The 21940-nt window shown below is 44.3% G+C and overlaps 1 protein-coding gene across 1 annotated transcript in view; it reads right to left on the reverse strand.

The window, feature by feature from the left end:
* Positions 1-3149: 3149 nt before the first annotated feature.
* RSF1 (remodeling and spacing factor 1) overlaps positions 3150-21940 on the reverse strand; it is a 69098-nt gene continuing 50307 nt past the window's right edge. Inside the window, exons 5-16 of the mRNA XM_073661679.1 lie at positions 20214-20353; positions 16357-18131; positions 14157-14357; positions 10339-10443; positions 10014-10093; positions 7558-7612; positions 7374-7480; positions 7191-7261; positions 6877-7081; positions 6566-6783; positions 5977-6171; positions 3150-4375 (exon numbers count right to left, since the gene is read on the reverse strand). Of these exons, the coding sequence (XP_073517780.1) occupies positions 3774-4375; positions 5977-6171; positions 6566-6783; positions 6877-7081; positions 7191-7261; positions 7374-7480; positions 7558-7612; positions 10014-10093; positions 10339-10443; positions 14157-14357; positions 16357-18131; positions 20214-20353 (3754 nt within the window). The 3' untranslated portion in view covers positions 3150-3773. The remainder of the gene's footprint in view (positions 4376-5976; positions 6172-6565; positions 6784-6876; positions 7082-7190; positions 7262-7373; positions 7481-7557; positions 7613-10013; positions 10094-10338; positions 10444-14156; positions 14358-16356; positions 18132-20213; positions 20354-21940) is intronic.

Below are 21940 nucleotides of genomic sequence, written 5' to 3' on the forward strand. Positions count from 1 at the left end.
AGGTGATGACCCTTTCCAGTTTAGTAAGAAGATCCCTGATATGGTGGACGTTTCCAAAAAATCTTCAGGTGGGGGTAGCTTGGACCTCTTACTCATTTGTAGTAATTACCACCAATGCAACTCAGTCAGGTTGGGGCGTCCACGTCGAAGGGAGGTTTTTTCAGAGGATCTAGTCTCCACAGATTTGCTCAAAATCTTCAAATTACCGGAGCTTTGAGCTGTATGGGAAGTCCTCCGTCGCAGCAGTTCCCTGGTACAAAACAAACATGTCAGGGTCCTGTCTGACAACGGCAGTAGCTTTTCTAGCTCACCAAAGAAGGCCAAGACATTCTCTGCTTCAGGGTCTTGCTACAAAAAAATGTTTCTTTGGATGGAAAAGACAGTCTTATTGATCTTGGCTGTCCACGTAAAAGGAGCCCAAAATCAGGTGGCAGTCTTCCTGAGCAGGCGGAAGATCTGTACCACAGAATGGGAGCTAAACGGGGAGGTTTTTCTCAGATTCGTCCGCCGTTGGGGGACCCCGCAGATAGACCTTTTCATGATCAGGGAAAACGCTATGGTCAGGAAATTCTATTCCCCGAGTCCCCACGACAATCCAGAGGGGATCAGTGCGCTATCCCAACAACGGAGCTTTTATACTCCTTCCCGCCGCTACCCTTGATTCCAAGAGTGCTGAGAAAGGTGCAGGAGGATCATGCGAATATAATCCTAATAGTTCCCATTTGGCCAAAGAGGAGCTGGTTTCCTCTATTGGCCAAGATGGCCTTGGAGGAACCCATCCTGCTACCTTTAAGAGAGGATCTCCTTCATCAGGGTCCAGCTTTTTACCAAAATGTGGACAGATTACACTTCTCGGCGTGGATCCTGAGAGGCAGATCCTGAGGTCCCGGGGGTTATCAGACCAAGTAATTACTACCTTGCAGGCGAGCCGAAAACTGGTGACCTTGGCCATGTATAGGAAAATCTGAAAGAGGTTCTGTTTGGAATATGGGGAGGCAGCGATAGATACTGTATCTCAAACCCTAATATTCCTAAAAATCTTAGATTTCTTGCAAGCAGGGTTCAACAAAGGGTTAAGACAGAGTATGCTGAGCGTCCAGATTTCAGCCCTAAGTGCGTAATTTGATTCACACTTGGCATCTAATCCCTGGATATCTAGATTTTCTAGGGCAGTTCAGAGACTAACACCCTGGGTGAAGAAATCGATTCCACCATGGGACCTCAACCTAGTACTCAATGCGCTATGCAAGCACCCATATGAACCAGCCAAAAATATGAGCATGGGCAGACTCCCCTTTAAAGCAGCCTTCCTTGTGGCAATTACAACTGCTGAGAGGGTGGGAGAGTTAAATATGGATCTATAATGGATAATGCCTTTATGAGGATAGGATAGTACTTAGGTTTGACCTGTCTTTTCTACCCAAAGTTGTAGCTACAAAAAATATAAACCAAGAGGTAGTCCTGCCATCTTTTTGTCAAAACCCTAAAAATCAGAAGGGGGCTCCCTGGATGTCGGGCAGACAGTCATTTCTTATCTAGAGGCCACCCAGGGCTGGAGACAGGGTCACAACTCGTTTGTCCAATATGGGGAAAAAAAGCTTCCAAGAAAACAAGTGCAAGATGGATTAGATCAACAATAGGTCTAGCCTATAAAGCAGTTGGGAAGGTTCCTCCGGAAGGATTGAGAGCCCATTCAACCCGATCAGTGGCCGCAACATGGTCAAGCTTAAGTACGTTCTCAAAACACTATAAGCTAGATGTGTTAGCAGGACAGAGCGGCGTTTGGTAGAAAGGTTCTCCATGTGGTAGTCCCACCCTAACTCAATACTTTGGTATTCTCCATGGTGCTGGACGTCCTGGAAAGCGGTAATTAGACTTATAATTACCGGTATTTCCCGGAGTCCATCCTGACATCACAGCCACGTTCGCCAGAGTCCTACGCTAAGTGTGAATTACTGTCCAGACTCCATCACTTTCTGACGTCCTTCGTCAAGTCTTCACATCCCAAGACCCATTAGATTAGGTTTTCAGAGAAAAGATGATGGAGGAAATCTTCGCCCTCCCTCGTCCATCAATATTACGCAATTCTTATCAGATGTAACGTATAATTGTGCAGATATTTCTATTCAGAGCTTAGTCAAGGTTGTTTAATGGGTCTCACGTGGACACACAGGGCAGCTACATGCAGGTGACACTAGAGCGGTTTTCTTCTCGGGGAGGAGGCTTTTAGCTGAGCAGATTCACACACCGCAGTTTATCTGCCACCTAATCCGGACGTGTTAAAGTAGTTGGATCACCACATTAAGGCAGAGCTGCAATCAAACTTCTGCTTAGCTTGTAAAAGCTCCTCTAAACAAAGACCAACTTGTCATCAACCAGTAGGGACAATGTGAGAGGTTGAGGCTCTTATAGGAGAAATACGATTTTATATGGCGCTAATGCAAATGGATGATTGATTTGATAATACACGGTCGTTCAGACCAGGAGCTGCTCGCCCCTCCGACTTCATAGAAAGGTGTCCTGAATATTCCACCTCCCCCTCCTTTGATATCCATATGTTCCTAATTGAAGATGTGGATCAGGCTTTGTCCCAATGAATGGGCATAGCCATACAATTAGTATTAGGGCGCATTCAGACATATGTACAAATCGATCTGAGATTGGACCAAAATGCATGGACTGGCTGCGGGTCTCCCGCCCTGAGAGTAACCGCTTCATAGGAGTATAAAGCAGTAGTGCTCAGGTCAGGAGACCTGCGGCCAGTCCGTGAATCGCAGTCCGATCCTGGACAGATTTATATAGACGTCTGATTGTTGTTACCTTCCCAGCCCCCAGACTTCAGCTTGGTACCAGTATATAAAGTCTCTACTGAGACAGCCGCAGGCGAGATTAACACTTATCACATTCTACGTCGTTGCACAAAAGAAGGAGACTGGACCCAGCGTATTTTTTCTCTTTTCTATGTCTTAAAAAAAAAAAAATTCATTCTCGTGGATCAATTTTTAGAAATGACAGCAGCAAATTTTTCGACATAATGCGTTATATAAGGGCCTTCTGACACAGAAGTGGTTAAATATACATCTTGTGGTCACTGTGGAATCTAGACTAGGTATACAAAAAAAAAAAGGGGCATCTAAGACTCACAAAGCAATGGTAAAGTAGTTGGTAATTTTTATTTATAACTGCCTGTATCGTAACCTAAGTACTGAGTAATTAAATAGAATATATATCTCATATGAAAAAAGCTAAAAGCATCGAGTGCTTCTTCCTGTTCCCCTTCCGCCCATTTTTCTGTTACCCCTTTTTTTTTTTTTTCCTCCCTAAACAAAAATAATTTTTGGGGACCTCTGGAATGCATATCGCCCTACCCTCCTCCCCCGATTCGCATCATTCCCCCTCCAGGTACCACAAGTTGCCGTCACTTTTTTTTCTCTTCCCACTCTCTCCCTCGCTGTCGGTATCAGTCGGTGAAATTACCCATGACCACAACGAATGCAATGAGAGAAAATGGTTTAAAAAAAAAAAAAAGAAAGAAAAAAATAATGTACAGAAACTTTTTTTTTTGAAAGTTCATAAACTGGTCACTTCACAGAAAGACTGCAGAACTGGTCAAGTGTTCGCTTCTAGAAAAGGGTAAAATCTGTAGTGAACAAGGGGGAGGGCGGAGGAGGAATAAAACCGCATTATTTTGTTTTTTTAATGACTGGCCCGGGTGGTATGAGCTACTGTGGAATAAATTAGCACAAAAATGGAAGAAGAAGAGGTGGAAAATCTTATAACTGTTCACTGTTACAGACATAATCCACAAGGTCAGTTACTCTCAATAGTTCGTCCTCATCCTCCTCGGCTCCGGCAGCCTCCTGACCGCCCCCCGTCCCGTTGGAAGCTTGGCTGACGGGGGCTGAAGTGTCCTTGGTGGTTTCGCTTTTTTCGCTTGATTTCCCGATTAAAGTCTCGATAGTTTTTCCCGGGCTTTGTCCATTAGCGGAAGGTAAATCCACCAAGCTGTAGTCCAACGGGCTCCCATCTTTTGTAACGTTCTCAAAGTCATCTTCGTCATCGCTCTCTATCCGGTAACTAGGCTTCTTCGTGCCTTCCGGGACGACTGTGGCCGCAGGAGGCTTGTCCTCCACCGCAGGAGGCTTGTTCGCCACCTCCGAAGGCTTGTCCTCCGCTGGAGGCTTGTCGCTGCTGCAGACCTTGGAGTCTCCTACCTCTTCATCCTCATCATCCGTCTCAATGCGGTTTAGCCGCTTTCTCACGGGTTTCTTCTCCTCTTCATCTGACAGTTCATCGTTCGAGCTTCTGATGCGTTTCCTAAGCAGGTTCTTCCGCACGTTTCGAGGCTTATCTGAGGCATCGGAAAAATCGCTCTCTGTAGGAAAGAACGGCACAATTAGATGATTCACTAACACTGGGATGTACTCAGCATTAGGGCTCAGTCAGACGGCCGTATAAATCAGACTGGCCGCGGCTCTCCAGACTCGAGCATGACAGCTGCATAGAAGTGTATGGGGTCGGGCGGTCCCATCTCAGCCCATTTTATCCCTTTCTGCCAGCAGTAACAATCACTTTGACGCAATTCGCCCGTGCCAAAACAAATCTAAAGATATCAGCGAGGAATCTGTCCAATCAGATTCAGCATAGTACGTCACATGACACGATCGGCCAGTCGGCAGTCACATTTCGTATTCTGAGTGGGAAGACATTTAAATTTAAAAGGGTTTGTCCACTAATCTTAAACCAGGGAGATAAAAAAAGAAAGCTATACTTTACTACTGGACGGGCACCGCTTCTCTGCTGGAGTAGGAGGTCATGTGGCCGATGCAAGCAATCAGCAACAACTGATCGTCTGCAGCATTCCTTCACATTCCATCCAACTAGAAAGTAACATCTCTTCCTGTCTGAACAAACTGTAAAGGCTGCTGATTGGCTGCAGTGGTCACATGATGACCTCTGTAGGATACTGATGGCAGGATACTGGTGGGTTACAGTACTGAGCTTCGATAAGTGGGGCGGACTATCACAGGTTCAGTACGTAGGTAGAGGCTATTTTTTGTTTCTTAACCCCTTCATGACATGGCAATTTTCCATTTTTTTCCTCCCCTTCTTCCAAGAGCCATAACTTTTCTATTTTTCAGTCAATATAAGCCGTATGAGGGCTTGTTATCTATGGGACGAGTTGTACTTTTGAATGACCCCATTCATTCTACCCTACAACTTACTGGAAAATGGGAAAAAAAAATTCCCAAGTGCGTTGAAATTGCAAAAATAGAAGTGCAATTCCACAATTGTTTTTTGGGTTTTTTATTGTCTGATTGTCCAGGACAGTTAGATTACACAGATACCAAACATTTATAGTTTTTTCTTTATTTAAATGGTGAAAACTTTTTTTTTTGCTTTGTCGCAATTTTCCGAAACCTGTAACCATTTTCATTTTTCGGGATCTGGGGCTGAGTGAAGGCTTATTTTTTTGTGCCTTGAGCTGACGTTTTTTTACGGATACCATTTTGGGGTAGATATGATGTTTTGATCGCCTCTTATTGCTATGTTGCAAAAAAAAAAAAAAAGAGGCGTAATTCTAGCATTTGTCTTTTTTTTTTCGCGTTACGCCATTTACCGATTTTATTTTATATTTTGATCGGACTTTTACAAACGCAGTGATACCAATATTTTTTGTTTTATTGTGGCACTTGTGTTTTGTTTTTCATACTTTTTTTTTTTTTTACTTTTTACTGTATTTAACAGGACAATTAAAAGGACATCTGAACGAGGCTTTACAGATAGTAACACTTCATTGTAACTTTCTTTTTCAGAAAATCAATGTAAAACAGAAGTGGCAAAATCATATCTGATAAAAGGCAATATGCCCCCCGCTGTTCAGCATTAGTATACAATGATCTCTAGCATGTTAATTGTCCAGTCTAGACTGGTACTCCTATATACTACAAGGTATACATCTTTTAAGAAACCCACCATTGCTTTCAGAGCTGGAGAATCTTCTCTTAAGGACCCGTCTCATTTCTTTCCCTCGTCCGTGCCGAGCTCGTTTCTGTGAATTGTCGCTCTCTGAATCTTCCTTATAGTTGACCTGTCTCTTCTGGTTCCTCCGCGATCTCCTTCTCCGGGTGTCCAGGCAGTCGTCACTGTAATCGCTGCTGTCATCAGTCTCTGTAGTGACACAGAAGCCAGAGGAGGTAAAACCTAACAGAATGGACCCCCGCACACATTACACAGGGAGACCACCTAAATTCTAGAGATATAGGGGGAAAAAAAAGTCACAGGGGATGGAGCAAGTGAAAGAGGAGGTCTGGCAAAAGCTTGATGACCATTGCTAACTAGCTGAATTATGATTGCAGCTCTAGAGTATAGTACTGATACATGACCAGATATCTGCCGCATATAAAATCTGTATAGATAAGTGAATTAATTTGCAGTCTAGTCCATAGCCACTGGATGGGAACCCTGCAAACCACCTCCTGTATGATCGACCATGAATATCAGATCAGTGGGACTATCAGTTTTGATAGTTATGGGAAAAAATGCAAAGAAAAAAATAATTTACCAGATGCTTGGCTGTCATCTCCGGATTCATCGTCATCATCTTCGTCATCATCCGAGTACCTCCTTCGCACGCTTCGCCTCTTTATCCGCCTGCTTTGCCGCATCGGGCGGCTGTAGTGGCGTCGCGGTCGACGAGCGCCAAAGTCACTGTCATTGGACTGCTGGTCTTCATCGCTCTCTTCTAGGTTCTCATCAGATACGACAAATTCATCCTGAGAGCTGAAAACACCACGTGGGGTTTAAAAGGCGGATTAGAGCTTCATATTCCTTCCCCCCGAGCAATGGAGCAGCACGAGCGAAAGTCTGGCTCACCCCTCACTGATCCGGAACTCGTCCTCGCTCTCCTCCTCATCCATGTTGCTGTCACTATCCAGGTCGTTCAGTCGCCGCCGTTTCTTGCGTCGCGTAACAGCCCTTTGAGGACGTTTCCCTTCTTCCCTTTCTCCTTCCAAGATGGTGGATATGTCTTTGCCACGGTGGCCCGTGATGTTGGACATGTCCTTTCCTCTGCCACCACCTTCATAAAAAAAGGAAAGAAATGCGAGATCCAGGACAAGACAGATGGAGTCACTGTATGTGACATCATAGGGGTCGTCATCCTATCAGGACGGCTGAAAATGACTTACCGCCTCCTCCGTCTGCATCCCGGATGTCATCTTCTATCGCTTCATCTATCGCCTCATCAAATTCATCAAACCTAGCAAAGGACAGAATGAAGATCCCAGTAGTCAGAACAATGCCGGAAAACTGAAGTGTGAAAGTCGTATCATCATATCTATCACATAGAACAGCAAAATCCGTCATCTCACCTGTAACTAATGAACTTCCTGGCCCTCGTCGACCTCCTCTCCAGCGGCTTAGACTTTTTCTTCTTCTTTTCCTCCTTCTCCTGTATTTCTGGCACTTCCTCTGATTCCTGAAATACAGAGGCGATCATCTCACCTAGCCCAAAACTAAAACTACACGCTGCAAAGACGCTGTGAATAAACTCACTTGGGTGGGAATAATGTTCTCAATACTGATTCCGACGTAAACTAATCGCTCTTTCCTAAGAAACAAGAAAAACAACTTTCAGCTGAAAAGCAAAATAAAGGAAATCTTACTTTCACAGGATTTACCCCAGAGCTGTACTCACTATTCTGCTGGTGCAGTCACTGTGTACATACATTACATTACTGATCCTAAGTTACATCCTGTATTATACTCCAGAGCTGCACTCACTATTCTGCTGGTGCAGTCACTGTGTACATACATTACATTACTGATCCTAAGTTACATCCTGTATTATACTCCAGAGCTGCACTCACTATTCTGCAGGTGCAGTCACTGTGTACATACAGTGCCTACAAGTAGTATTCAACCCCCTGCAGATTTAGCTGGTTGACACATGCGGAATTAACTTGGCATTGTGACATTTGGACTGTAGATCAGCCTGGAAGTGGGAAATGCACTGCAGCAACTTTTGTTTTTGTTTTTTTTTTGTTTTGTTTTTTAAAACGTTAAAAGTTAATTCAGTGTCATTTATTATTCAACCCCTCAAACCACAAGAATTCTGTTTGGTCCCCCTAAAGTATTAAGAAGTAGTTCAGGCACCAAGAATAATGAGCTTCACATGTGTGGATTAAAGATCTTTTGCCAGCCTTTTCTGACTATTTAAGACCCTCCCCAAACTTGTGAACAGCACTCAGACATAGTCAACATGGGAAAGACAAAGGAGCATTCCAAGGCCATCAGAGACAAGATCGTGGAGGGTCACAAGGCTGGCAAGGGGTACAAAACCCTTTCCAAGGAGTTGGGCCTACCTGTCTCCACTGTTGGGAGCATCATCCGTAAGTGGAAGGCTTATGGAACTACTGTTAGCCTTCCACGGCCTGGACAGCCTTTGAAAGTGTCCTCCCGTGCCGAGGCCAGGCTTGTCCGAAGAGTCAAGGCTAACCCAAGGACAACAAGGAAGGAGCTCCGGGAAGATCTCATGGCAGTGGGGACATTGGTTTCAGTCAATACCATAAGTAACGTACTCCACCGCAATGGTCTCCGTTCCAGACGAGCCCGTAAGGTACCTTTACTTTCAAAGCGTCATGTCAAGGCTCGTCTACAGTTTGCTCATGATCACTTGGAGGACTCCGAGACAGACTGGTTCAAGGTTCTATGTTCTGATGAGACCAAGATCGAGATCTTTGGTGCCAACCACACATGTAACGTTTGGAGACTGGATGGCACTGCATACGACCCCAAGAATACCATCCCTACAGTCAAGCATGGTGGTGGCAGCATCATGCTGTGGGGCTGTTTCTCTGCCAAGGGGCCTGGCCATCTGGTCCGCATCCATGGGAAGATGGATAGCACGGCCTACCTGGAGATCTTAGCCAAGAACCTCCGCTCCTCCATCAAGGATCTTAAGATGGGTCGTAATTTCATCTTCCAACAAGACAACGACCCAAAGCACACAGCCAAGAAAACCAAGGCCTGGTTCAAGAGGGAAAAAGTCAAGGTGTTGGAGTGGCCTAGTCAGTCTCCTGACCTTAACCCAATTGAAAACTTGTGGAAGGAGCTCAAGAATAAAGTCCACATGAGACACCCAAAGAACCTAGATAACTTGGAGAAGATCTGCATGGAGGAGTGGGCCAAGATAACTCCACAGACCTGTGCCGGCCTGATCAGGTCTTATAAAAGACGATTATTAGCTGTAATTGCAAACAAGGGTTATTCCACAAAATATTAAACATAGGGGTTGAATAATAATTGACCCACACTTTTATGTTTAAAATTTAATAAAATTCAACTGAGCAACATAACTTTTTGGTTTGTAAGATTTATGCTTCTGTTCATAAAACCTACTCTCGTTTGCAGTTTGAAGGCTCTAACTTATTTGCATCTTATCAAACCAGCTAAATCTGCAGGGGGTTGAATACTACTTGTAGGCACCGTACATTACATTACTGATCCTGAGTTACAGTCTGTATTATACTCCAGAGCTGCACTCACTATTCTGCTAGTGCAGTCACTGTGTACATACATTACATTACTAATCCTGAGTTACATCCTGTATTATACTCCAGAGCTGCACTCACTATTCTGCTGGTGCAGTAACTGTGTACATACATTACTGATCCTGTACTGATCCTGAGTTACATCCTGTATTATACTCCAGAGCTGCACTCGCTATTCTGCTGGTGCAGTCACAGTGTACATACATTACTGATCCTGAGTTACCTCCTGTATTATACTCCAGTGCTGCACTCACTATTCTGCTGGTGCAGTCACTGTGTACATACATTACATTACATTACTGATCCTGAGTTACATCCTGTATTATACTCCAGAGCTGCACTCACTATTCTGCTGGTGCAGTCACAGTGTACATTCTTTTATTACTGGAGATGCCCTGTATTAAAATGTAACAAACACTAAGCACCCCGGCCCCATTAGTAATGGATGGGAGCCGCTACCTTCTCTCTGCTCGCTCCTTCTTCTTGAGGACAACGTCTAGGTTCAGTAATTGCTCCTCGAGTTTCTCACAAAGTAATTTCTGTTTCAAAAAGAGATGACATTGACAGATTAATGCGCACCGCGGGGAGTCACTCCCCTATAGAGCAGGTGGAGGAGACACCCAGGACAGGGTTAGTCTGATTTTAGGGTGAAGCCTCCCATCTATAGGGGTCAGAGATGAGCTTCAAGTCTGCCGCTTATGGCAAATCTCCGCATGTTCTGTTAGATGGCAGTAATAGGTCATCTGTATCCATGCAGATATGATCAGCAATGACTACTACATACATGTTGGCACGGTGGGCAAAACCATTCTCCGTCAGGGATGATCATCAATGGCGGCCGCAGACAGGCTGTATGGTATCCGCTGTCACAGGAGTCACACAGCAGGATCTGGAGAACAGGAAGATACATTAGGTGTAAAACGCTAGGATAGACCCCCCCCCCCCAACGTACGCCGAGGAAACCGTCCTGACTCCAGCAGGTAGAAGAAATGGTGCAGCAGAAATATAGGGGGCTGCATCGCTATCACTCCCACATGTAGAGAGTACGGAGCCGAGACAACTCTACACCAGCAGCTCAGATAGAGGTGAATAATCTGAGAGCAGCCGCAGTGGGGTCTCCATTCTGGACAGTACTTCTTGCCCACCGTAGGAGCTGTGGCTGGACCGATTGTTGTGCTTGATGTCAGACCCCCACTGATCCTTTATTGATGACCCATCCGAAGAAGAAAATCAATATTATAAGTGATGGAAAATTTCTTTAAACTTTTTCTACTTTTCAGCTACCCAGTTTTGGCGACCTGTGCAGTCCCGGCCATTTTCTGGATTTTTTGCACCATTGCTCACTGCTCTCATCTTTCTGTAACTCCTATAGACCTTAAAAAGGGATTGTCCACTAATGAACATGATTCAGAAGGGGTTGCACAGTAGTGGAGAAGTGTGGCCACCCCTCCATGAATTTCTGTAGGATCTGCTACTACTGTAAAATCGGGAAACAGGATTCTGAACCGATTACTTTTTAATTGGAGCATCTTCTTGCCCCCCGACTGCAGTTGAATGGTAGGTCGCTAGATGTGTGTACATAGGGAGAGAGCTGTCAGTCAAAGAGATCGGGGAGGGGAGAAGCCTGACTGGACTAGTCAGCACAGACACATGGTCCCCAGATGGCTTTATAAACTAGGTTTTCTTGAAAAGCCAGAGAGAATATTTAGAATTTTTTTCTTGTGTAAGTAGCAATATTAAGATTTGTTTTCAAATATATATCTCACACCCAGTCATCAAGAAATTACAGCAAAATAACTTTTAAATAGATAAATTTCAAATATTTTTTGTAAGACAATTATAATGGAGACAATGTACAAATACTCCCCAGGTCGGAGTAACAACTAAGTAAGAGAGTAAAGCACGTCACCAGGGTGGCGAACCAGACCCTGATCAGAAAGGATCATTTATTATTACCTAAATGACACAGGGTCTCTGTGCAACGTCCAACAAGTAAGTGGACAAAGACGTCTCTCACATAGTATCAGAGTGATGATCCTACTCATCACAAGAAAAACGCCTTAGAATGATTGAAAAAACGTTTCTCATATGCGTTCAAGAATAGATAATGGAGAAATATGTCAATGACATCAATAGAAAACGTTTATCAACCATATAGAATAACATTTAGAAAATTGAATAAAAGTAATAGAACGTCCTCAACCCAATATGTGGAGTAGTGCACGTCACAGTCGGGAAATAAGGACGAGATATTTCCCGAAGGGGAAACCAGTAGACAGGCAATAGTCCAGGGGAGGCGGATTTTTCCGCCCCTATTATTACCCTACATGGACTGCACTATCCCTGTGCCCCTTTACTCCGGCCCTAACAAGGACAGTCCACAGACTGCTCTAGTAGCCCTATAGTTTCGACGCGTCTCTTCCTTTCGGAGTCATCAGGGAACCCTATTGTGTAGCACCATAAAGGCTAAGCTGTCTCAACATGATAAAGCATAGCTGTCTTCACTGATCTCAGGTGAAGCAGTGCTATAGCCCAGAGGAGGAGGTTATACATGAAGCTAAGATTCAAATGATCAGGTGGATACGAGTCCACTTCTCATTGCCAATAATGTCAAACCCATCAGTTTAATGTATAGGAGTAAAAAACACTCCGGACAGTGGCATGCGACAGTGTGTGGAAAGCACGCTCACCTAGTGGAACGCAGGCCACTTCCGGTGAGGTCATATCCGGTGGAACGCACTGGACGTCACTTCCGGTGACGATATTTCCGGGGGCGTTACCCTGAGCGGCCTCATCGCTGGTCAAGCAATCACAGCACCAGTTACAGCATCATAGCCAGAGGAGCTCAAAAAGCAGCGTCACTCAGGGCTGGGACCAGACACAGGCGCGGGACCAGACACACACTGTCCCAATTCACACCGGCGTCACATAACATGCAAATCCATAACTTACCCCAATAAGAATGCATGGAGGGGGCAGAAACCGCACATGTATCCAGAACATGGCTCGTTTATGAAATGGATAGCATTGTAAGCAAGTTATTGCCTCCTGTATATACAGGGGAGGGGGGCCACATGATATAGTGTATTGTTATAGTGTCCACGCCAAAATGATTAGGGATTAACACTATATTGACAATGTATATATATAAAAAATAATAAATTGAACTTTGGTACTAGGAGTCATATAAGTACAGAGCCAAAGACAGACATAATTGTGCGACGTCAGCCACTATTAAACTGATCAAGCTAAAGAACTAAAGGAGTAAGATCACAAAGTGAAAGGCAACCAGAAGGATATAGATCTTTAGATAAAGCAATTATAGGTACATTGCTCATTGAATCCTAATGGTGACACTGTATTAAGATAGAAAATCCACCTAGTCTCAGCCTGCAATATCAATCTATCCCAATTTCCGCCTCTCTGGGGTTTAGGAATATGATCAATCCCCATGAATTTAATCTATTTCATATTTCCGTTATGGTACAGGTTCATGTGTCTAGCAAGTGGAGGGTCTCTTTGATGTTCAACATCACCAACATGTTCACCTATACGGCGTCTAAACTCCCGGATGGTCTTACCCACGTATTCAAGGCCACAGATGCATGTCGCTTTATAGATCACACCCTGGGATTGACAATTAATAAAGGATCTTATATCATAATTTTTCTTGGTGACATTGCCCACAAAGCTTGAGCCTGTCCGGACAAATCGGCAGGACACACAACCGCGGCATATGTAACACCCCTTCTAGAAATTTGAAAATGACTTTGGACAAGTCGGTCACTGAGGGATCTTCCCTTTCTGTATGTTATTAAGGGATTGTCCGTCAGTAAAGTCCCAATATCAGGGTCCATTTTTAGAATGGCCCAATGTTTGTTAAAAATTTCCCTGACTTGTTGGGCTCCATTATCAAAGGTGGTAATGAACCAGAAAGATTCAGTGGTGGTAGAACTCCTCGGGGGTACAAGCAGGCTCGATCGAGTCTGACCTCTAGCATGATGATCGGCTTTTCCTCAAGATAGTTAGGATAACCCCTGGCCTTGAACCTCTCTCTCAGATCCCTGGCTTCAAGTTCAAAAGTAGTGGTGTCAGTGCAATTTCTCCTCAGTCTCAGGTACTGCCCTTTGGGTATACCCTGCCCTTTGGGTATACCCATTTTTAAATGTTTGGGGTGACTACTGTCCCACTGTAAAAGGGAGTTTGTCGCTGTCGGTTTTCTGTGAGTACATGTGGATAATTCACCTACATTGTTTTTGGTAATCAGCAGATCCAGAAAAGGTAATTCCGATGTCTCTAGTACAGAGATAAAGAACATTCCTCTATCATTCTCACTGAGAGCAGAGATGAACTTACTAAAGTCCTGCCGACCACCATTCCAGACTAGAAACACATCATCAATGTAAGGTGTCCAAAATTCCAGGAGACCCCCAAATACCATAGTGTCTGTGTGACCCTAGAATTTTTTTCTTGCATAAAAGGAAAAACTGATGCCACACGGTCCAAAAATGGCTGAAAATCTGAACTAAACCTAAACCCCACTACCACCATCATCATCATCATGTGACAGAGTTGGTGACATGTGGAAGGATCGACACTTACCAGCTCGGGGTGGTTGGGAAGGCCACATTTCTTACACGGTTCATCGTCCTCCCCTGGAGCGCCGTTCTCCTTCTCGTCCTCTGATCCCTCCTCCGAATCCTCCTCGCTATCAGACTCCTCAGTTTCCTCCTCGGTGGAGGATTTACGCTTGCGCCGGGATCGGGAGACGGTCCAGCGTGTCCTGCGCCCTAGTCTGGATTTCTGTGAAGTAATAGGTATAATTGTAGGAGAACGCAGGGTCTAAATCTTCGATAGCCTCGACATGACACGCCCATAACCACAAGTGCAGAAAGTCACATATGGCCAACGTTTTAATAGATATTTTCAGTTTTAGTCTAGATCCTTATGACAACCGTACCTGTCCTGCATTCTGACCCCTCAACTTTGTCATAGGTTCTGCAAACACAGCATCCACACTAATATTAACAGAACTAGCTGAGCAAGCTTCGGTGTAAATGTTAATGTGGACCTCACTCCTACAGTCACCTTCGGACCGGCAGAGTTGTCATGGGGACGTGCACCTAGTAGCTTTAGGCCTGTCATTTCTTCTTTTGCAAACTTTTTTTTATTGCTTCCGAGAATCAATTTTGAAGCAACTTTGGTAAACTCTCGATTGAAATCGAATAAGATTGTGTACAAGCTCCTATACAGACTTGCATTTCCATGGTAACAGACTACAAGCGTACCCAGTGTAGTCTGATCCCACAGTATTGGGCCATTTCTTGCATAGGAGCTGTATAAACAAACATATAGGATTTACCATTTTTCTTTGAAATAAAGTTATTTTTACTTTGGATTGAAAAAAGTTGCAAAAGTGAATATATTCACTCCATGCGACACTACTCTGTCCTCCTGCTCCTGGACCTGTCATCTGCCTTTGACACAGTCGACCATTCCCTCTTACTACAGACTCTCTCATCTCTCGGCATCACAGACTTGGCCCTATCCTAGATCTCCTCATACCTAACAGACCGGACATTCAGAGTCTCCCACTAACACACCACCTCCTCATCTCACCCCCTATCTGTCGGTGTCCCCCAAGGTTCAGTTCTAGGACCGCTGCTCTTCTCCATCTACACCTTAGGCCTGGGACAGCTCATAGAGTCTCATGGCTTTCATTATCACCTCTATGCTGATGACACACAGATCTACCTCTCTGGACCCGATATCTCCTCCTTACTAACCAGAATCCCACAATGTCTGTCCGCTATCTCATCCTTCTTCTCTGCTAGATTTCTAAAACTTAACATGGACACAACAGAATTCATCATCTTTCCACCGTCTCACTCAACCCCCCATCTGACCTATCTATCAACGTTAATGGCTGTTCACTCTCCCCAGTCCCACAAGCTCGCTGCCATGGGGTAACCCTGGATTCTGAACTCCCCTTCAAACCACATATCCAAGCCCTTTCCACTTCCCGACCACTCCAACTCAAAAATATCTCCCGGATCCGCACATTCCTCAACCATGAATCCGCAAAATCACTAGTGCACGCCCTCATCATCTCCCGCTTTGACTACTGCAACCTCCTGCTCTGTGTCGTCCCTTCTAACAGACTCGCACCCCTCCAATCTATCCTAAACTCTGCTGCCCGACTAATCCACCTGGTCCCCTCCTCTCTGTCAATCTCTTCACTGGCTCCCCATTGCCCAGAGACTCCAGTTCAAAACCCTGACCATGGCATACAAAGCCATTCACAACCTGTCTCCTCCATACATCTGTGACCTAGTCTCCCGCTACATACCCGCATGCAACCTCCGATCCTCACAAGATCTCCTTCTCTACTCCCCTCTTCCCACAATCGCATACAAGATTTCTCCCATGCATCCCCCCTACTCTGGAACTCTCTACCCCAACACATCAGACTCTCGCCGACCGTGGAAACCTTCAAAAGGAACCTGAAGACCCACCTCTTCCGACAAGTCTACAACCTGCAGTAACCACCGCTCCACCATACCGATCCACGACCAGCTCTACCCTCACCTTCTGTATCCTCACCCATCCCTTGTAGATTGTGAGCCCTCGCAGGCAGGGTCCTCGCTCCTCCTGTACCAGTCGCTGACTTGTATTGGACAAGATCATTGTAATTGTTTATGCTAGGTATACCCTCTTTTTCACATGTAAAGCGCCATGGAATAAATGGCGCTATAAAAATAAATAATAATATTCCCGCAGTATTTCCCCCAGGGTAACTTACCCTCTTTGTTTTCTGGCTTGAATCTTTCTCAGATTTTTTCTCTTCCTCCCCTTCGGCTTTCGCAGGAGCAGGCGATTCTTCATCATCGCTCTGTTTCTTCTCAGGTTTGCGAGGTTTAACTTCCGAGATCTTCGGAGACGGTCGGGAGATCCGAGGAGACCGCCTTAGCCTCCGTCCAATGTTCTCCTCTGCTTCGACATCCTCCGCTTCTTCCACAGGCAGCTCTGGCCTCCTTTTTTTGTTGGAGATGCGGATGGTCAGTTTCAAACCATCCTTCTGCCTCTCCGACGTCATCTCCTTACCCTCTGAGCCGCTGTTCTCCTCTTCAGCAGCCGCCTTTAGCTTATTTTTACTTCTGGAAGTCAGCGACGGCTTCTCTGGAATTTTCTCCTGATCCGCAGCCTCCTCATCTTGTGCATCTTTGGACTGTGGAGCCTTTCTCTCGATCGTCCTACTCTTGCTCCTTAAAGTGAATGTTTTCTTCTCTTTTACCGGCTCCTTCTCCACAGTCTCTGCTTTCTCAGAAGATGCCGGCTTCTCCTTAACATCGTTGTCTGGTTTCTCTGGATCTTCGCTGGGCTTCTTCTTAGCTGCAGCATTCCTGGTGGAAAATTTTTTGGCTACTGACAATTTTACCTTGGTGGCTTTACTTTTTCCAGCTTTCACCTTCAATTCAGACTCTATGATGCCGTCATCCTTGAGGTCTTCACCCTTTTTATCCGTGACACTTTTCTCTGCCGTCTGTGACCCTTCCTCACATGGTGGGACTTCTTTGGCTGGCTCATCAGACTCTTTGATGGTCTCTGCATCCTTTCTAGGCTCTTCCTCCTTTGGGGGCATCTTTTCTTTCTCAGCTTCCACTTTCTTATCATCGACTCTCGATACCGCGGTACATTTGCTCGAGTCCGCTTCAGTTGTTTCTAACACTGAGGTCGCTGTCGAAGAGAATTCTTGCACGGTGGGCGAACTCCGGTCATTGCTGAGGTCCGTCACACCTTTCTCCAGTCCATCTACCATTTTAGTTTTGCCGTTCTCCTTAAGTTCTTGTAAACTTTTAATGACGCTTGAATTCCGCTTCTCGTTGGCAATACCGTTTTCGTCCTTGGTGCACTCGATAACGGACTCTCTCGGAGCAGCGGCGCCGTCCTCCGCTTGGTCGCCCTTCGCTTTGTGCGCTTTATCACTATTCACCTCTCCGTTGACCAGTTGCTTCCCATCAGTAGCAGCTTTCGTACCGTCGTCTTCCGGCTTCCCCTCCTCTTTCTGAAGCAGCTCTTTTGTGGGGGTTTTTGACTTGCAGATCGCCGCTTTAACCGGGCTGTCGAAATCATCGGTAAGTTTCAGTTCCCGTTTCTTCAACGGTATCTTAGCCTGCTGATCGTTCTTTATTTTCTCCGTATCCTCCACAGGTTTTTCCACGTGTTCCTCCGCACGCTTGACGATGACAGAAACTTCTGCACGCTCCGGGTCTTGGGGCGAAGGGGTCTTTTCGGAGCTCCCTTTGGATTCCTTTAAGTCTTTCGGCTCAGTTTTTTCCGGCTTACTCTCGGCTTTTACGGGTTTTATGTTCTCCTTGAAGGAGTCGCTCTCTTTGGCGGTTGGTTTCCCTTCCTCGGCGTCTGAGGACGGTTCGGTCTTTATTTCGCTGCTGGTCTTCAGAGGCGTTTCGCCGGTGGTTTTGCAGCTGCTGCCGTTTTCAGTCGGAGACTCACTCGTTTTCTTATTTACCGCGTCCGCCTTCTCCTCTTTCATTTCAGCATCCTCCGCAGTTTTCTCTAAAAGCGGAAGAAAAAGAAAACCATTGGGAATTGAATAGTTTGTGTGTTGGCTGTAGATGGTCGGTGCATTTTCATACACTCTACTAGATAACGTAGGGGGGGTCTTCCATCTAAACCCCGGCTTTAACAGCTTAACGATCTGGGAATTTTTTTTATTTTTTTTTTTGCCTTTGTATTTTTTCCTTCCCTTGTTCCAAGAGTCATAACAGTTATTTGCTGGCACTTTGATGGTGTGCACTGCCGGCGTCTTTCCCGGCAGATGATGGCTGTTATTCAGCCATCATCTGCCATGGATGGAGCAGATGTTTGCGGCTGTTAACCTGTTAAATGCCACTGTCAATCTCAAACACCATTTACAGCGTGCGGGCAGGGGGGGGGGGGGGCGTTATTTTATGCGACTGATTCTATGGCCTGCCATGACTGCCGGTAGTCTGTGAAGACCCCCCATCCCTGTCATGACAGTACTCCTGTGAAAGCCAGCCTGTAGTGGGAGTTTATATGAGACCACGATTTCTGTTATATACAGCAATGCTGTGGCACTGGAGTATATAGCACAAGCAATCGGATGATCACAGGCTCAAGTCTCCCAACGGGAACAACATATACAATAAAGAAAGGTAAGAAAAATGTTTTTAAAAATATGAGAAAAAAAAAAGAAAAATGTTCAAATCACCACCATCCCCCACCCATTAAAAAATACACATATTTAGAATTGCCATGGCCGTAAAAGCGCTATCTATCAAAATATAAAATTAATTAGCCTGATTGGTAAACGACGTAATGAGAAAAGTCGTCGAAAACACCAGAATTACGGGGTGTTTTTTTTGCCTGCCACAGGATTGCAATAAAATGCAACAAGAGGCGATTAAAACATCACAACAATTCCAAGATGGTATCAATAAAAAAATGTCAGCTCAGGGGGCAAAATAATAAGCTCGTTACAGGTCTCACAAAAAAAAAAAAAAAAAAAATCCTGAATTTTTTTTCACCACTTAAGAAAAAAACCACTATACATGTTTGGTATCTGTGTAATTGTACAGACCGGGGGAATCATATTGACAGGTCAGCGTTACCATATAGTAAACATGATCAATAAAACAAAATTGGAATTGCATTTTTTCGCAATTTTGCTGCACTAGACTATGTGAAAAATAAAAAAAAGTTCATAACTCTTGGAAAAAAAGGAGGAAAAAAAAAGGAAATTAGTCATAGTGGGAAGGGGTTAAGAGGACTTGTGTTTTTGCAGATATTGAACGATACCTTTCATCTTACCACATTATCATTATGCAGAAAAAAATAAATAAAAATGGGAAGAAAAAAAAACAACAACAAGTGCAGTGAAATTCAGCTATTTTGAGGTTTCTTTTTGCAGTAAAAATGACCTGGTATCAAGATCCTCTAGGTCAGTGTGATTATGAGGAAACCAAACAGGTATTTTTTTTTTTTTTTCTTTTAGTGATAAAAAAAAAAAAAAACATCCATAACCATATTCTTTTCAGTGACTGTCAAATGTGATTTTTTTCTTTTTGGCATTTAATATACAGTTCCAATAATAAATATACGTACTTTCAGACACAGGAATACTAAATGTGTTTATTTCTTTATTTGGGGGGGATTTGAATTTTTATACTTTTTAAAACTTTATTTTATTATTTTTTTTCAGCTCCATCACGGAACTTTACCATGTGATCATCACATCCCTTATATTATATACTGCATTGCAGTATATAGCAAAATCATGGTTCTTTTATTAAGATCAGCATATGGCGGAGGAAAACAAAGATGGCAGTTATGGGGCCTTCAGCATTAATTTCAATAGGAACAATGTAATGCTTCATTCCACCTGTAGAGGCACTATAGGAGTGCTGCACCCGGGTGCTGGGTTTCCCTAGATCCCAGCAGCAGGACCTCTGATCAGCTCATGGTTGCAGGCTGCCATAGATCACCTGTAGCAAATCTTTGACAGAAAGCGAATAAACTTCAGCTAGATAAGAGCGCTATTAATGATCTCGCTACTGAACATTTCTCCCGAATATCTGGGGTAATTATTACAGAGCCGCGAGTAATAATACTAAGTACCCTCATCCTCGTCTTTCTTAACATCTTCATCTGGATTAGGATTTTGAGATGAATTTTCTTCTGGTTCAGGTTTCTTCAGTAACGCGGGGTCTATTTGTGCTTTCAGAAGTTCCAGGACCTCTGCTAACTCATTCCTGGACCTGCAGAAGAGACAGAAAAGATGAAAGCACATTAAGAGTCTGGATGTTAGGGGTTCATGTTATAAAGTGTAAGGTAAGATCTCCACACACAAGAGAAAAGCAGGAGGAGCTGCACTCACTATTCTGCTGGTGCAGTCACTGTGTACATACATTACATTACTGATCCTGAGTTACATCCTGTATTATACTCCAGAGCTGCACTCACTATTCTGCTGGTGCAGTCACTGTGTACATACATTACATTACTGATCCTGAGTTACATCCTGTATTATACTCCAGAGCTGCACTCACTATTCTGCTGGTGCAGTCACTATGTACATACATTACATTACTGATCCTGAGTTACATCCTGTATAATACTCCAGAGCTGCACTCACTATTCTGCTGGTGCAGTCACTGTGTACATACATTACATTACTGATCCTGAGTTACATCTTGTATTATACTCCAGAGCTGCACTCACTATTCTGCTGGTGCAGTCACTGTGTACATACATTACATTACTGATCCTGTACTGGTCCTGAGTTACATCCTGTATTATACTCCAGAGCTGCACTCACTATTCTGCTGGTGCAGTCACTGTGTACATACATTACATTACTGATCCTGAGTTACATCCTGTATTATACTCCAGAGCTGCACTCACTATTCTGCTGGTGCAGTCACTATGTACATACATTACATTACTGATCCTGAGTTACATCCTGTATAATACTCCAGAGCTGCACTCACTATTCTGCTGGTGCAGTCACTGTGTACATACATTACATTACTGATCCTGAGTTACATCTTGTATTATACTCCAGAGCTGCACTCACTATTCTGCTGGTGCAGTCACTGTGTACATACATTACATTACTGATCCTGTACTGGTCCTGAGTTACATCCTGTATTATACTCCAGAGCTGCACTCACTATTCTGCTGGTGCAGTCACTGTGTACATACATTACATTACTGATCCTCTACTGATCCTGAGTTACATCCTGTATTATACTCCAGAGCTGCACTCACTATTCTGCTGGTGCAGTCACTGTGTACATACATTACATTACTGATCCTGAGTTACATCTTGTATTATACTCCAGAGCTGCACTCACTATTCTGCTGGTGCAGTCACTGTGTACATACATTACTGATCCTGAGTTACATCCTGTATTATACTCCAGAGCTGCACTCACTATTCTGCTGGTGCAGTCACTGTGTACATACATTACATTACTGATCCTGTACTGGTCCTGAGTTACATCCTGTATTATACTCCAGAGCTGCACTCACTATTCTGCTGGTGCAGTCACTGTGTACATACATTACATTACTGACCCTGTACTGATCCTGAGTTACATCCTGTATTATACTCCAGAGCTGTACTCACTATTCTGCTGGTGCAGTCACTGTGTACATACATTACATTACTGATCCTGAGTTACATCTTGTATTATACTCCAGAGCTGCACTCACTATTCTGCTGGTGCAGTCACTGTGTACATACATTACATTACTGATCCTGTACTGATCCTGAGTTACCTCCTGTATTATACGCCAGAGCTGCACTCACTATTCTGCTGGTGCAGTCACTGTGTACATAC

The sequence above is a fragment of the Phyllobates terribilis genome, unplaced genomic scaffold (assembly GCF_046119375.1).
Source record: "Phyllobates terribilis strain yellow unplaced genomic scaffold, ASM4611937v1 Scaffold_2__4_contigs__length_985480577, whole genome shotgun sequence".
Lineage (NCBI taxonomy): Eukaryota > Metazoa > Chordata > Amphibia > Anura > Dendrobatidae > Phyllobates > Phyllobates terribilis.